Source organism: Notechis scutatus, chromosome 2 (assembly GCF_049901735.1).
Source record: "Notechis scutatus isolate UNSWTSFEM ecotype Mainland chromosome 2, rNotScu1.2, whole genome shotgun sequence".
NCBI classification, from domain to species: Eukaryota; Metazoa; Chordata; class Lepidosauria; order Squamata; family Elapidae; genus Notechis; species Notechis scutatus.
The window spans coordinates 212,368,236-212,385,856 of record NC_142010.1 but is presented as its reverse complement, the minus strand read 5'-3'; the positions used below and the strand labels follow the sequence as shown (position 1 = coordinate 212,385,856).

The window sequence follows — 17,621 nt, the reverse complement described above, 5'->3', positions numbered from 1 at the left end:
CTCTCTTGTTTCACTGTATGTATCATATGAATGTAGATATTCTACAGTACTCTGCATTTGACAGTTGTCTAGGGCATTTATCTTATCTGAAAAAGATAAAAAGAAAATTCTACAGGAATAACTTCAGCAGAAAACAAAAGATGAGGGAATTACCTGTTCTATGAAAATATACTTCCTCTTCCCAATGTTTCAGCTGGTCTCAGTACACATGGCCCAGTAAAAATTTGACCAATAAAAGAAGTTTCATTTGAACGCATATCCAAGAGCCTACTTTATTTTCCACTGTTAGGCTTAATGCAATTGATTGAAAATTACTTTTGCTTTAAATCTGTATTGATCATTTAGAACTCAGTAGTTTATATGGGACTCTGTCCAAAATGGACGAAGACAATACAGAAGCCAGTTTGACTCTCCTAGCAATGAGAAATTAGATCATTTGCCTATATGTGTTCTACCTATAATCTCCTGATCTCTTCCTCTTGACTCATTATTCAGACATGAATAATAAGCAGCAATTGAGGTTATACAGTTTGTTTAATTGGTGCAAATAAATATTTACTTATCTTGTTAGTTTTTTTTTTCTTGGAGTCCCTGTCAATTTGGCCTGAAGTGCAACTTCACTTTACCTTTATCATACTACCTCTATGTTAAAAATCAAATCAAATTCAGGCCATCTCATTTTCCTACCAGTAAGAGTAGTTCTGCTAGTTCAAGTGGGAGGACACTTTTTCTGCTGGTTCTGATTTTGGAAACTGGGGTCGGGGGAGAGAAATTATCTGATATTCTTTGCAGACCATTTGGAAATTTCTGAGAAAATATCACTTGCTGTGAATGATGTTACTCAAATTGTATTGAGGTAGTTAGTCCACTGCTGCTTCCTCAACATCGAAAGGCAAACAGACACAAGGAAAGCTCTGCTGTTTCTGGCTCCTGACACCATTAGATATGTTGTTACTCCTGTCAGCTATCTTAGCCCGTTGGAGTTAGCAAATCACCGGAAAGCATTTTCACTCGCACAGTGCCATGCGCTTCCATCGGCCATTCTGTATGGCAAGTATAAAAAGATACCATTGACTGAAAGACTCTGTTCCTGTGGCTCAGGAGAGGTGGATACCAGAGGTGGTATTCAGCAGGTTCTGACCAGTTCTGGAGAACTGGTAGCAGAAATTTTGCGTAGTTCGGACAACCGGCAAATACCACCTCTGACTGGACATTTTCCCCTGCCATGCCCACCAAGCCACGCCCACAGAACCGGTAGTAAAAAAAAATTGAATCCCACCACTCGTGGAGACTGTGGGTCTATGTTCCTTTTATACAGAGATTCGGGAAAAACATATTCTGCCAATAATTGCTAGGTATCCTGGCCGTGCCAACACTGCTTATCTCCAGTGGCTGCTTAAGGATGAACAGTGCATAACTACAGCACAGGTGGCTAGATTCTGCACGGCACCACTGGGGATTCATTGGAAACATGTGTCTAATTCCACCATAGTTACGTTATATAACAAATGTGGCAAACCCTTTGCACTACTTATTCCTTTCCTTTTTAGTATTGAATTGACAACGGGCCACACCGTTTATGGATTGTAATTTTAGTATAGTTAGACCATGTATAATTGACAGACTGGATTTTATCATAGATTTTTATTATTTTATACTAGAATGTTTAATTGTATATTTATTGAGTGTTTTTATTTGTTCTGGTCTCTGGTCTATAACTGTGATAAACTGAATGGCTCCTTCCTCAGTTTATATTATTCTAAAGCTGGAGAGTAAATTCCTTACTGGAGAAAATAAGTAAGTATTTGCAATTTGCAACTTTGGAGAGAGTGCTTGAATTTGGAGCATTGGTAAGCTATTGGAAGATACAGAGCCCTACAACTGTAGACCCATTGGGGATACAAGCTACTATGTTTGGGGTGTAACAATACAGATGGTGGTTCTTCAGAAAACTCAAAACTGTTTGATATTTTATTTATTTATTTATTTGATTTGATTTGTCAATCGCTTACAAGATAATAGATATAAGTATAAACATGAGTAAGAATCCAGGAAATAGGTACGAATAAATGGGGACAATAGGACAGGGAGGGTAGGCACGATGGTGCACTTATACACGCCCCTTACAGACCTCTTAGGAATGGGGTGAGGTCAATAGTGGTTAGTTTAAAGTTGAAGGAGTAGGGGTTAGAGGATGTAACAACAGAGTCTGGTAGTGCATTCCAGACATTGACCACTCTGTTGCTGAAGTCGTACTTTCTGCAATCAAGTTTGAAGCGGTTTACATTGAATTTGTATCTGTTGTGTGCTCTTGTATTGTTGTGGTTGAAGCTGAAGTAGTTATTGACTGGTAGGACATTGTAGCAGATAATTTTGTGTGCTAAGTCTAACTGTAGGCAGCGTAGTTCAAGGTTGTCCAAGCCCAAAATCTCAAGCCTGGTGATATGGGGTATTCTGCTGCGAGCAGAGGAGTGTAGTACTCTTCTCGTGAAATACTTCTAGGACTCGCTTGATTGTATTAATGTCTGATATGCAGTGCGGATTCCAGACTGATGAGCTGTATTCGAGTATTTGTCTGGCAAAAGTTTTATATGCTCTAGTTAGCAATTCAATATTTCCGGAGGAGATATCATAGTGACACATAATGCCTCTCCATATACTTATATAGCTCAGATATGATCATCCTACCAATGTTTGGAAAATCTGACCACCCTCTCCTGCTGCCAATTATGATGCATTGGTTGGGAAGCAGTCAGTCTCCCTAGTTGAAAACTAGAGGGCACCTTCCTCTTTCAGTAGAGGTGTAGAGGAGTGGAGGAAATCTCTTTCTCTGTGCTTTTGGAGCAACCTGTGCTGTGCTACCACTATATGCTATCAGAGGTCTCAGGATATAACCTGGGCAGAGGTGTAATTTCCCCCAAGTTTAATAGCCTTTTATCTTGCCCTACTCTAACCAGGCATAATCATAGGTTTCATCATTATAATTAAGAAAAATACTGAAACAATAGGATATTCCACCCACCAATCTCATTACCTTATCAATTCTCTTCCTTAGTTCTAGAAATTTTCTGAAGCCAAAATGATATTTTTCTCCTATCCTAGGCAAATATGATAAGTAAGAAATATCTGCCCTGCTGTATAGCTTTGATCCCACTGAAATCAATGAGTTTTGCAGTGTCCAGTATTAAATAAAACTTACTATTGCTTAAAACAAAACTGAGACATCATTTAGTGGCTAAGGGCTACATGTTTAATCTTTTGGAGAACCGATGACTACAAAGTGGGTGCAAAATTTTGTCCTAAATTCATTAATATCTTGATGCTAAAATGAATCTTAGTATTAAAGGTGACAAAACTATGTACTTTGCACCTATTAAGACAGGTGAATAAAGAATTTACCAATGAGAAAGTAAAATGCAGGTGACATCATTTTTATAAATAACTCATTAACTTAGAAACTCTGGCTTGAACTAGATTGAGAATTTTAAAAAACCAAGCCAGATAGCAACAGCTGGTTGTTCTATAGAAGCTGCTTGTTAAAGGAAAGGCAAGCCATACCAATTCATTTTTTTCAGCACTAATCTCACTTTGTTAAAATGGTGAGGAGAAAGCATTCTTCTGGTGACTTGGATTTTCATTACAAGATTCAACTCAGCGTCTGCAAATCAAGTGATGAAGTACGTTGCCTTAGCCCTCTTGACATCACTGGATCAGTGTTCATAAGGTATGTTTAGAAAAATTGCTTTTATTCCTTTTTCTGAATATTTTGACGAGATAGTTTATTATGATGGACTTATCACATTGTAGCTTGTAAGCAGGGCTCATAGCTTGCCCACTTTACAGAAGAATATTGTGAAATGATGATTCTGCACTGGGAAGCAGACTAACAAATTTTAAATGTATTTGTTTGCTATTTGTAAACTGATACCATTTAATACCAGTAGCTATATTCAAAACTCATTTATAATGCCTCAAACTATGTAAATATGCTAAAAGAACTAATGAAAATGAATCAAGAGGAAAGGCAGAAAAAAACCTACTTTTCTATCATTTCAAAATAATAGTTTAGCATATTTAATTTTTAAATAAGGAATTAAAGTTAGATTGCATGAAATCATTTTATTTAATCTTGCATCTCTGCTGATTCTAAGTTAACACAAAGGCTAACAGTTGTCATAATATATTAAACAAGTATAATAACAAGTATAAAGAACATTTGTCTATGATTTACCATTACTCTATGGTAGCCAAACTAAATTTCCAAACTAAGATCAATTTAGCTACTCTGTGCACCAGTTAAAGTGAACTATGGTTCACAAAAACATATGCCCTTTAATAAAATGTGATCGTTTGAGAAGTTGCTATCAGACTCCTGATTTTGGTCTAAATTTGCAAAATTTAGTACAATTTTCTACATGAGTAATTCCATATCCTATAATAAGCATATCGGTAAAGTTGCATAAAATGTGATTTTTCTAAATTATTGCTTATTTTAGAATCACACTGAAGAAGGAAATGGGAAATCATTTCTATATGGAATATTGCACCATTAATTAAAATATATAAATGGGTCAGTGAAGTCATAAGGAGTTGACTCAAACATATTTCATATTCTATATTCACTTTAAATGTTGTGTATCTGTTTCTGTATGTACATATCAAGTTTTAGTGACAGAAAGAACCCCGTAGGCCTACTGTAACAGCTTCCAGAGCCCCATTTTGAGAGTTGCCACTTTTAATGGGACAAATTGGTAAGATTGTTGTTATCCCTATATACCAATAATTATTAACCACATTATATAAGTTTAATTAATTTAGTCAGTTTTGAGTTCTTCCATTTGGGGGGCTTGGCATCATCTATTCTTTGTAGTGTAGACCAGTAAACATTATATAAATTCTTAGTGTGAAACACAGCTTCAGACATCATCATGAATTGGATCCATGCTGACTGCAAAGTATATTTAAACCTCATCACAATGTCAAGATAAGGTGAATTAAACAGTGTCACCTTTAGTATTTGTCTGTTAGGCAGGGGAGGAGATTGAAACTTACTCAAGCCAGGAATGGAAATATAATAAATAACATCTGAGACAGGAAAGAGCAAATTACAACCTTCAAGTCTCTTTCAGCCCACATCCCTATTATCGTGATTCCAAGAGTCAGTTTAGTAAGGAGATTAAGGCACCAGGCCAGAAACTTAGAGATTGTGTTCTAGTTGGGCCTTAAGCACAGAAACCAATGGGGTGACCTAGAGGCAGTTTCACACTCTCAGCCTGAGGAAGAAGACAAGGGCAAAATGTTACTGAAATCTTGCCAAGACAATTGCAGGGACTTGTCTTGGCAGACACCAGGATTCAACATTGACCTGAAGGCACAAAGAAAGAAAGAACAATTGCTCCACCACCAAAATTCATCAAAAACGAAGGGATGATCTACCTTTCTTCCTTCCTTCCTTATTTGCTTACTTCCCTCTCATTCCCTCTTATAGCCTTTTTTTTAATTAATAGCATTCATTCTTCCCTCCAATGGCTTCTGTTCTAACCCAGTTTGTTAACACTGTTTGGAGGAAAGTTTTCAGGCAGAAATTTCCAAACCCCTGTCTACAGATGCCAGAAATTAAACTTAAAATTTCCTGTATCTGTTCCACCTTCCACTGAAACAAGGAAAATAAGAATCAGGATTTTTTTCCTATCCCACCTAGGTTCTTTGGTATCATATGTAAAGTGAGAATAGCAGTGCAATGGGAATAATGACCCTTTGCCCACCTAAGGATGACAGAAGTTGCGTGAACAAACAATTTTCTAGAATCAGCTCCTGATACCTGAACAGAAACAGAGATCAAATTTCAGGAAATGTTTTATTCATGCTTAACTTTCCAGACAGTATTAGAAACCTGTCTTTACACTGCCATCTGAAATATACCTTTGGGGATCATATTGTATCTGACATCAGAAAATGGCTGTCAGGCTGTCAGCATTTGTTCACAATCTATATTTTATTTCAAAATGCAGTAGATTTTACACTGCTGCTTTGACTTCACCAAAGGAAGTTTTTAGCAATGGTACAATCATTTATACAAGTACACACCTTGACATGTCTCTGTAATGATGAAGTACGTGTAACTTGGGGAAGTAACCTGAATCAATCTAAAAATATAGTGATGTAACAAGCAATATTGGTCTGGATCATGTCCAGCTGACCTACATGTGGTATCAAAATGGATATTGCCTTGGTATGGTTTAATGAACATGCTACAATGTCATTGGACTTATCCTGTTGGAACGACTTTAAAAAAAAATGTTTTCCACCAGGAAAACACTCTTATTACACTGGTTTTAAAATATATAAATGTCCCCAAAATTTATAGTTTGATTCAAAAAGATATTATTTCCCAAAATCTGTTTGACATTTTGTCCCTATAACAAGTTATAATTTCATTTATTGAATTTCTTCACATGCAACTAAATGTTTCTTACCAAAATATAGCTGAAACTCCCACATAGTAGAAGAGAAAAGACACAGGGACTGTCACACTGTAAAATGCCGTTGATCCTTTTTAGAAGTTTCTTATCTCAGTAAATAGTTGATGAGAATGATATATTCTTAAATTCACTTCAAAGCATATTTAGATTTAAAAAAAGATGTTATGGGGCAGTTTTGAAAAGATGGTACAACTGTATGTATCTTAATATGTCTTTTTCTCACCAAAATGAGCATGGTACCTGCAAATATCACAATTGCCTTATGTTAATTGTGATCCAGATTGATCAATTAATAAACAAAAAGATTCTATTTCTTAAAGGCACACAATCTGGCAGAAGTTTACTATAAAAGCAATCTTTCACCTCTTGTTCCCCTTTCCATCCTCCAGCCATCAACATTAGAGGTTCATGTCATGCCACAAGATTAACTAAGCCTCCTAGAGCAGATTTTTAGAAACACGGGGGTTAAGGAAGATAGAGAAATCATGAAGATGAATGCCGCATTCCTTCTTTTAGAACAAGCTAATCCACTTACTACATCTGCTTAACATGTGTTAGCATGCCTGAACCCATTATCTACATTTGTTTACGACTATGAGCAAACATATCCTAAATTAGCAGTGCGTCTCCATCAAGGATATAAAATATTTCTGGCACAGGTTCTTTTGAAATGATCTGTTTTCTTGATACTTCATGTGATACCAACTCTAGCATCAGATGGTTCATCCTTATGTCTAATTAGTTAAATGACAGTATGTCATTTAAGCAAAGAAAAAAGAAAATGGCATGGAAAAGTAGGGTAGGGTAAGGTGGTAGATAAGACTATGGATGACTATACAAAGAATGCTAATTTAAGGTGAGCAACTTGAGGTTCATTGATTTTTCATGGACTTTGGTAAAACTACATAGTTGTTATATCTACAAGAGAAGCGAATTATTAAGGATGGCATTATCTCATGACCACATCTAAGATGGATAAAAAATTGATTTGACTATTTTTGACTATTTTTCAGTGCATAGTCCAGAAACAGTAAAAATCAATAAAAAGAAACATAATTATTCTTTGAATAAATGGAGTTCACTATGGTGTGTATTATTTGCAAAAAGTGTTTATTTGCATAAAATGTTTTCTCTAATCAGGTATCCAAAAGCTTGGACACTGAAGGATGTTTTTAATATTAATCAAACAATAAATAAAGATATTTGGATAAACATTTTAAATAAGAAAAATCATAGGAAAAAAATCCATCTAGCTATGAAAACACTTTGTATTGATGCAAGTAGATGAAGGGACATGGTGAGCTAAGAAGAGATCTCAATTGTTTGCATAATTGATAACTGAAAGAATTCTATCTTAACAGAAAGATTACAAGAAGATGTAGATTCCAAATGTTTCTATAAGCAGCTGGCTAAGCATTGATGACAAACTACTATCAGGTGCTAGAATAGACCTCACATTGCTAAAACTGAAGAAGCATTTAAGTAATAAGTGAACACGCATTAAATATATGTAGCCAGGCAATCAGGCTTCTAAAAAAAGTCATGCAAATATAGTAAGTGAAACTGGACTGTAACATTGAGGCAAAGCAGACATATGAGTGAGTCTTTTCTTATATTTATCATCTATTTTTCTTATAAAGTGCTTATAAAATCCCCTTTTTTACCTTCACAAGGTCACACCCATGAGATTGTTTGAAGTAAGAGAAAGCTGTGGTCCAAAGTCTCATCCTAAGAGTTCCATGATTCTAGATTTAAATCTTAGTTTTCCCATTTCCGCACAGTGGTTAGAATGCAATATTACAGGTTAACTCTGCATTCCCACTGCCAGAAGTTCATTCCTGACCAGCAGTTCAAGGTTGACTTGGCCTTCCAACCTTCTGAAGTCATTAAATGAAGACGCAGATTGTTGGGGGCAATATGCTGACTTTGTAAACCACTTAGAGAAGTCTGAAAAGCATTATGAAGCAGTATATAAGTCTAAGTGCTATTGCTATTTCCAATCCAATATCCTTATCACTACACCCAAAGGGTGAAATAACCTAGATCGAATCAAAAGACATATTCTTGGAAACCTAGAGGGTGATCACAAATTATCGGCTTTTTTTAAAGGTAAGTAGCAGGACAAACATTAATGGTTGATCCTACTAGCAATTCTAAAATATTAAGGATGAAGAAATATACTTGTTCTTAGTACATTTCAGTGTTGTGCATATTCATTCATAAGTTTATTTCATTCAATTTCTTCCTTTGTCTATCTTTTAAAAAATTCTTTGATGTCATGTTTCTTGAGCAATGATGGATTGGAACTACAGTAGTGACTTTTATTCATCTCTATGGACAGCACTTCTGGTAGTAGATCAGAATTAGAATGTCACACTAACGGCAAAATGCAATTTTGTTAATCGTCTAGATGGGCCTTTCGGGTATAGATAGCTGGAATGAATAGCTGTGTTACATTTGCTTTTCAGGGATATGTTTTACTGCATCCATAATACATAGGCTATTAAGACTACATAATAATACAGCTACTATTGATTCTCATACTTGCGTAACAGGATCTTTTTACAGAATAAAAGCTCACAGTTTGAGATTGTCCATTCACTGCTCAATTTCCTATTTATCTTTAATAAGATTCTGTAAGCTTGAAACATAAGGTCACATCAAACCATTAATGTTTTAACAGAAATTAAATGGGAATGGTGCAGTTCACCACTCCAAAATCTAGAGAATTTTTTTCTTTAAAATGTTTCATAGCTCCATTAATTCTTCTGTGTCATTACTTGTTCCTTTTTTTTTTCCCTTTAGGATTTGCATAAGAGGAAGTTAATGCTGGTTTTATATATTTAAGAATTACAATTTATGCACCACCTTGAACTGGAAAAATTAGTTTGGCAGCAGAAAGCTACTTCTGTACCAAACATTTTAATGTGAGAGAAGGGAAAATTTATTATAGGCATGAGAAATGTATATACTACTCATCCACTATGTATGCATAAAAAAATAAAGTTTCCATTAGTCCTGTGGAATTTAAATTTCTATGGCATTCAGACCAGTTTTATTCACAAAGTTGTGGCCATTGCAACATCCTTGGGGCCACATGATCACAATTTCCAATTCTCGCTGCCAGCTTCCCACATGCAAAATCAATGGGGAAGTTGGCAGAAAGTTGGTAATCACTGCCACCCCCACTGCTTTGTTCTGCAGCCGTGGTCATTCTGCCTATCTGTTTTGGTAAGTAAATGTTGACTTATTGAAGTTTGTTTGCCACTACAATTAGTTTTCTGTTTATATAGTCTTCTTAGATTAATCACAGGATCCTTGAGCACTGGAGTGAAAAAATATTTAGTTGGCCTAAAATTTAATGTTCATTCTGGTCACATTAGAATGTCTCAAAGGGGGAGTTCCGGTTTGAGTCTCTTCGCGGACAGATGAAACCGTGATCGTGCGCGGTTTCAATCCGTCTCGCCGCTGGAGTGCCCCGAGCCAGCTGGTTTTGGGGCTAAGCCACCCTGTAGAGGTTGTGAAGAGGGGGCAAACTGCCAGCAGGATTGAGGAGATCTGCATCTCTCCTTCTCAGCTGGCCATTACTCCCTTTCCCGAAGGTGGTTGCAGCGGTGGTCAGAAATGGCCACCTCAAAGAAGAACTCAACCAGAAAAGAATGTGCAGGAGGAAGATAAGAAGAGAAAGTTTTGGTTGACTGGGTTAAACTGCAAAAGCAACAATTAAGGTACCCTGGAATTTAAACTATAAAAAAAATAACATTGTTCCCAAAGAAGACTTTGAAGCAGCAAAGGAGAGAGAAAAGGGAAAGGATTTGGTTTTTTTTTCTTCTCTTCCTTTCCCTATACTGACAGCTAAGAGACTTAAGCAAGAAATTGAAAAAAAAATCCACTTTGACATCAATAGGCATTTAAGCTGAAAATAAAATGTCAAAGGGATAATAAAGATTTCTGGATACTTAAAAGCTTTTGAAAGCAGGAAAGCAGAGAAAAAGAATAAAAGGGCAGGATATGGAAAAATGGGAGTAGACTGCCTGGAATTAAAAGGAATTTACAGTAAAACCTCAACAAGACTTCTAAAAGATACATTTTAACTGAAACTTGGCAACAAAATAGTAGAACCCCAGGAAGAGAAAGTGAAAAAAAAAAGCAAAAAGAAACAGCTTGCATGTATTTGGATTACTTGGTGATCTTTGGATTCTTGGTTATTGCATTTGAATGACTAAAATTAATCAGGTGGTTGTTTAAAAATTTATACAATGGCACTACTTCTGGATGAATTGAAAATGGAACTTAAAAAGTACAAAGAAGATGCACAAGAAGGGAGGGGTTCTTTTGGCTTCGTATTTCAACTCTTAGAAATGGAGATTTGGAACTATGAGAAACAACAAGAAACGCCTGCAGAACAAGAAGATCGGGACAAAGAAGAAGCCATCTTTAATGAACAAGTAATTTTATGTGGGGGGAAAAAGGAAAGGGGAGAAAGATAATGAAAAGTTTAAGATTTGAAAAAACAACCAAAAAAAAGAGTAGTTTGAAAAATAAGTATAATATTAGAAAGCAACAGAAGAGAGGAACAAAGAAGAGAGAATTAGAAGTAGAGAGACAAGGGGGTAAAAAGGGGAGGGAGAAGAAGAGAGGGAAGAAGGAAAGGAAAAGAAGTTATAAATGACAGAAACAAGATATAGAGAAACAGGGCCTATTTAGAGATAATGGGTGAAAATTTAATTGAAAAAGGGATCCTGCAAAGGTACATAAGATAGTATTGTTATATTAGAAATAGAAATAATTTCAGAAAATATGAAACAATGTATGATTAAAATGATGGATAAAATAGTTATCATAATCTAGTGGAATGTTTGTTAATAAATAAATGAAATAAAACGAATGAGAGAATTGAATTAGAAAAGGATGGGAACATTTTAATTATTTAATGATTTATAAAATATAAGTGAAGAGAAATAGGGGAAAAAATTAATTATGGAAAGTTTGTAAGTGTTCCCAAGGAAGTATGATATTTAATTGAAAAGAAATGTTAAAGATGTTAAGATTTTAATGAATATTAATGATAGAACTGAATTGGAATGGAATGAGTGTTTTAATTACATATATTTATAATCTTTTTAAAAGAATATAGTGTGTATTTTAAGAATGTACCAAGCAGAATTCGATTGGAAGTTATGTATTATATTGAATGTTATAACCTTAAGGTATACATTGAAGCTTAAATCAGAGTTGAATGGATAAAATTAAAAGATATAAAGGTGTCATACTCCAATTAGTAACTACAGGAGAAAATTTGTTTAATGAGAAAAGATAATATGAAATTGAAACAGGACAGACAATAGTATAAATATAATGATTTGAATTGAGATGAGATAATCAAAATAAAATTGAGAAAATTAAAAGAGGGGAAAAACTATGTAGAAAATGTAAAACGGTAATAAGATATGGAATAGAGCACAAAAATGAGCATGAAATTGAGTTTGTGTCTGTATGAAGAAGTGTAACCCGGGACCATGCTATTTTCAAAAAAAGATGTTTCATTTGTATTATGTGTTGTTGTTTTTTTGGGTGAAAACCCAAATAAAACTTTCAAAAAAAAGAATGTCTCAAAGGATGGCCCAACAGGTGATGGTGTCTCTTCCCCCTTGGTAAACTCTCAGAAATCATGACTAGATGAGTGGATTTCACTTTATTATGAGGCTAAGTAAACAACCTCTTGCAAGCTAAAATTACACACTTCCCATTACCACTATTAACTCCTTGATCCATTAGGACAGGTCCTTCCTAAGTTTCCTTCTCAGACAATTAAGCCACTGGGAGCTACTACCTCTCTTGTCTGCTTGTTTCCTAGGCAACATTTATTCCCCACTTCCCCAAGATCATCCACACATTCCATCACCCAGGGACGTCTAGCAATCATATATTATGCACAGTCAATTTAATGTAGTAGTTAATTTAATCATAGTTAGTTTGATTTTCCTAAATAATATCAGTAGCTTGCCCAAAACCACTTTTTAAAATGCAATGTTCAACCTACTCAAAGCAAAGAACGATGTTCAGTCTCAAAAACTCATTCACTCCAGTTTGGACAAATGGTTAACCAGTTGTTGCTCCCTTACACAGCACTTCCTTCTTCATCTCTATAACATAATACACAGTAGATTTTCTAGAAGACTTTAATATAAATAAGTTGCAGGAGCTAAGTACTGTAATTCTCATATATATGGTACATCTGCTCCGGGAAGATGTTTTACTTCATTGGGCCAGGCAATTTTAATATGGAGTAAATTCTGTAGTTATCGCAGAATACCAATAAATATGTAAATGCAGTCCTTACACGTGGTTACATGATGTGAAACAGGCTTTGGGACTGCATGCACCTCTTCTGAAATCTTTTTAAAAATCTTAAATGAAAACTTGCTTGGCCTTAACTCGTGATTACGTCGGTGAGGTATTGCACAGCAGAAAAGTCAATTCACTCAAAAAATAGATATGGCATGCTGGCAAAAGGCAAGCAGCCTGATTCGATAGGCCAGAAAGATAGTAATACATTGGACAACATCTACCTCTATTATACTGATGCGTAATTAATATAATGAACATTATTTCAAGCCAGAATATGAATGCACACTCTTCCACCTCCAAAATCTAAATTCATTTTTGTCTTTTTAAGGAATTTCACATTTGCAGATTCTAGATAACTGTAAGCTAAATAAATTACTGTTTTTCACACATTATATACTTTTGCCAGCTCCCAATTACACTATAGGAAACATTGACTGTCTGCACGCTTGACTTCACGGAGGGGATCTTAAGGATTGTTGTAAATCTGCTGCTCATAATGTTCAACTTCCTAAAGGAAGATACATATTTAGATGGAATTCATTGAACACAGTAAATCATTCATAACAGATAATAAAGATAACTCCACTCAGACTGTTTTATTGAACTGACAGTAGGGAACTGAGTACTTTTTTCCAGCTTCCCAGTTCTTTAGTAAGCAAAAAGTAAAGCAAACACACAAAGGATAAAATGATAACATGATAGTTCCAAGTCCAATCAAAGAATGATTAAAATGTGGAATGATCAATCTTCAATACGTTTAGATTGGGCAATATAGAAGATAATAAGTTTCCTATAGAAATGTTTATGCCAAAAGTTCTTGTAGCTTTTGGGGGAGGGGGGAATACAACAGAAGAACAAGCTACAAAAAATGCAAGTTAAGATTTATAACTCATACTGTTTTTCCTTTAGTAAAATTATGTTAGTGAATTAAATAGCTTAAGTTGTCTTTCACAACAATGTATTTTATCTGGCAATCATACTTTTTAAAAATTAGTTCCTTTAATGATTTAATAAGGTATCCATTGTTTACATTTGTTGATTATAATTTGTCTATTAATTTGATGAAATGAGCATGACAATTATTTGTATTAGTCAGCAGGATAGCACATTTTTGCCATAAATAACTAATTGACAAACTGGCAATCTGCTTCTGCCAAGCTCCCTATTCTCTTTGCCTTAAAAAAAATTTAATTAAAAGAAATTAAATGTGAAACTGGCATGTCACACACACACAACGCCTCAATTTTTCAGCTTTATTTCCAAAAATACATCTGGCCCAGTGGTGGCATTTTAAAAAGTTTACTACTGGTTCTGTGGATGTGTCTTGATGGGCATGGCGTGGCTTTGTGGGTGTGACAGGAGGATACTGTAAAATCTCCATTCCCTCCCCATTCCTGGGGGAAGGATACTGCAAAATCTCCATTCCTTCCCCACCCTACTAACCTGCTTTCCAGCTCCGTTCTCCTGTGCAGGGCAACAAAAGAAGACGCAGCCGATCAACTGGGACTCGGGAGGCAGAGAATAGATGGGGGCGGGGCCAGTCAGAGGTGGTATTTGCCGGTTCTCTGAACTACTCAAAATTTCCACTACCGGTTCTCCAGAACTGATCAGAACCTGCTGAATACCACCTCTGATCCGGCCCTGACACAGATCATGTAAGTATCCTAGAAAAATAAATATGGTGAATGTCTGGAGCCTGATGCTTGACCTAAATACCCTCCTACTGAGGAAAAAAGATAAATTTAAGACAAAGTGGTACTTAGAACTCTCAATAGTTTGTCCTTTAATAAATTGATTTATTAAAGAAAAACTAATGATCCCTTCATGAATAGGCCCAGCCCCTCATGGCAGCTATTTTTCGAGACTACTAATATAGTTTTATTTCTTCCTTTCATTAACTGGTTTATATTTTGGGCAAAGCAGAGTGCATTGCATTTTCCTTCATCCCCCCCCCCCCCAAGGTCTAGTATGACTTTAGACCAATCACTGTCTTTCAGTCCAACCTAACTTGTAGAGGGGCAATTGTGAGGGGGGGGGAATCATTGCACCACACTGGTTCTTCACAAAATTGACCGTGTATTCAGTGGCCAGAAAATAAACATTGTCTTGGGAACTTAAATTTGGAGAATATGCAGCAATGGCAAAAAGAATAGTGTACACACATAATAGAATAATTACATTTAAACAACAATATATTCTATTACTGTAATATGTGTGTGTGTGTGTGTGTGTGTATGTAGTATGTATGTATATGTGTGTATGTGTATATATGTGTATGTGTGTGTATCACACAGCAAAACAAATATAAACTTTTGGAGTGTGGTATTTAAAACACTTTTAGAGTGTGGTATTTATAAACACTATAAATCAGAATGCAAAGAAGAGGAAAGACAGAAACCAAATACTTACATATACTATTTTTAGTAGATTATTTTTTCTGCTTAATTTTTTTCTTTTTGGATTTATAAATAACAACATAGTAGAAAGTTTGGTACTGATCTAAAGATTTATGTTCTTTTTCACATCATAAAAATAACTTTATGCTCTTTGCCTGATACGGTCAATCTTTATTAACCTTATACTAAGCACTAGTTGTATAACCTCAGACATTTTCTTTGCCTACGTATTGAAATATTTTTTGAGATTATATCTTTATTTTAAAATACATATTGCATACTCTTACTTTTGAATAAAAATAATTTGTTTTAAAATACAATTTGATCTAATCTAGTTTAGTTAATGCCATGTCACTATGAATGTTTTTTAATAAATTAATTTGATAATATAATACAAATAGTGCCATTGATTCTGATTCAGTTGCAAGTATTGGTAATTGTATTTGCTAGAACAAAATGATTTAAATAGTTATATCCAATTTGTATCTCAATTTTAATATTGTGCTCTATCTTGCAATTATGATTCATCCTAGAAAGTGGTGAATCACTATATTTAGAAAATACAGTTTCACAAGTGGGTATAGTAATTCCTTCCACCCTCTTTCTGCATTAATTTTAATTTGCATGAAAATTTAGACTTAAATGTGTAAAATATATGTCAAGTGTACTTTCACCCATTTTTAAATTTATTTTGATATGTTTTAAGCCAGGAAATGTCAGGCCAATCAGAACTGACAGAGCTGCAAGATTTCCAAGTTGTATGTTAGTCTGGGAAACACAGATCAGATCAGTCCATATACAGCAGGGGTGTCAAACTCGCAATGTCACAGCAGCATCATGTGATGTATCAGGACTTTTTCCCCCTTCACTAAACCGGGCGGGGCGGAGCCAGTGCATGACATTCTGGCCTGTGGGCCACGAGTTTGATCTGATATACAGTATGAATTTAGTGTGATTGGATTCATGTTATAACTAGCAATAGAGGGGAGATGAGCCCAAGGGGGTCTATACTGCCCTCAGAATCTCAAAACTGTAGGGATTTCTTAGTATGATGAGAATCATGAGCACAACCGACTGCAAAATGTTGTGTCTAAGTACTCAACTCCAGGAGATTCAGATCATATCAGAATGCTAACCTGAATTCCAGTAGCATTTGACAACTTTTAAACTGCATTTCACAGCTTTACTTTCATAAAGTGGCCTAGAGGTAAGAAAAGGGGACAGCTACTCTAAATGACATAATCCTTACAGGAAGCATACAAAAGATTTGAAATTGCTTAACAGTTACACAAAAAAGAAGTGAGGTCCAGAACAACATCATCAATGTGGTCATTTTGTGAAGAAATCTGGCTGAATGTTTTGAAAGTCATTGCAGGTTAAGTGACCCTTGGGGAAAGAGCATGTCAATTCACTAAAGAGGTAACACAAAGAGTAATTTGTGTTGATTCCTCAAAAAGTTTTCATTGCTAAGGAGGCCTTGTCATTTTTAACAGATTCTAAAAGAATAAGGCAGGACAAATGATGAGCTCCCTGGTTAAAAATGCAAAGAAACCCCTGTCCTGTTCTTTTTTTCTTTTTTTAGTGCTCCCCGGGCAGCTAGAAAAAGATGACATAGAACGTCAACTTTGGTGACTTTAAGATGTATGGACTTCAATTCCCATAATTCCCCATCCCCTTGGCTAGGAGATTCTGGGGGTTGAAGTCCACACATCCTAAAAGTTGTTAAAACTGAGAAACCCTGACATAGTACTAATAACAATCTATGCATTGTTTTACTATCTCAAGACAATAGCTCAAATCCAGTTGTTGTTTTTTTTCCACCCTGGTGCCCTACTCTCAGAATGTTTGGACTTCATACTCTCAGAATGCTCAATTTACTTGGCCAATCATTCTGGAACATTTAATCATTCGTTCAGTGACCATTTGAAGCTACAATGGCACTGAAAAAAGTGACCTGACCATTTTTCACACAACAATTGCAGCCCATGGACACATGATCAAAATTCAGGCACTTGGTAACTGCCATGTATGTATGACAGTTGCACTGTCCCGGAGTTATTTGTAACCTTCCCATTGTTAAGCCAAGTCAATGTGGGAAGCTGCAATCATTTAACAACCATGGAATTCACAACTGCAGTGATTTGCTTAGAAATGTCAAAAAGATAGTAAAATGGGGTGACCGTGAAACTCACTTAACTCACTTGCTTAGCAGCAGAAATTTTGGATTCAATTGTACTCGTAAGACCAGGACTACTGTAGAGTTACATAGCTTAGGGTTGAACTTTTGGGTTCTTTATATTCCCTGAGCCTTGTCCTCTGAATACCTCAGGTTCAGGGACCACAGAAGCCCAGCTGCCAGGAGGTTTCCAGTCAGAGAAAGCCACCTGAAACA

The 17,621-nt window shown here is 35.5% G+C and overlaps 1 protein-coding gene across 1 annotated transcript in view; it reads left to right on the top strand.

The window, feature by feature from the left end:
• Positions 1-3,487: 3,487 nt before the first annotated feature.
• GRAMD2B (GRAM domain containing 2B) overlaps positions 3,488-17,621 on the top strand; it is a 49,931-nt gene continuing 35,797 nt past the window's right edge. The window contains exon 1 of the mRNA XM_087958000.1: positions 3,488-3,724. Within this exon, the coding sequence (XP_087814126.1) occupies positions 3,597-3,724 (128 nt within the window). The 5' untranslated portion in view covers positions 3,488-3,596. The remainder of the gene's footprint in view (positions 3,725-17,621) is intronic.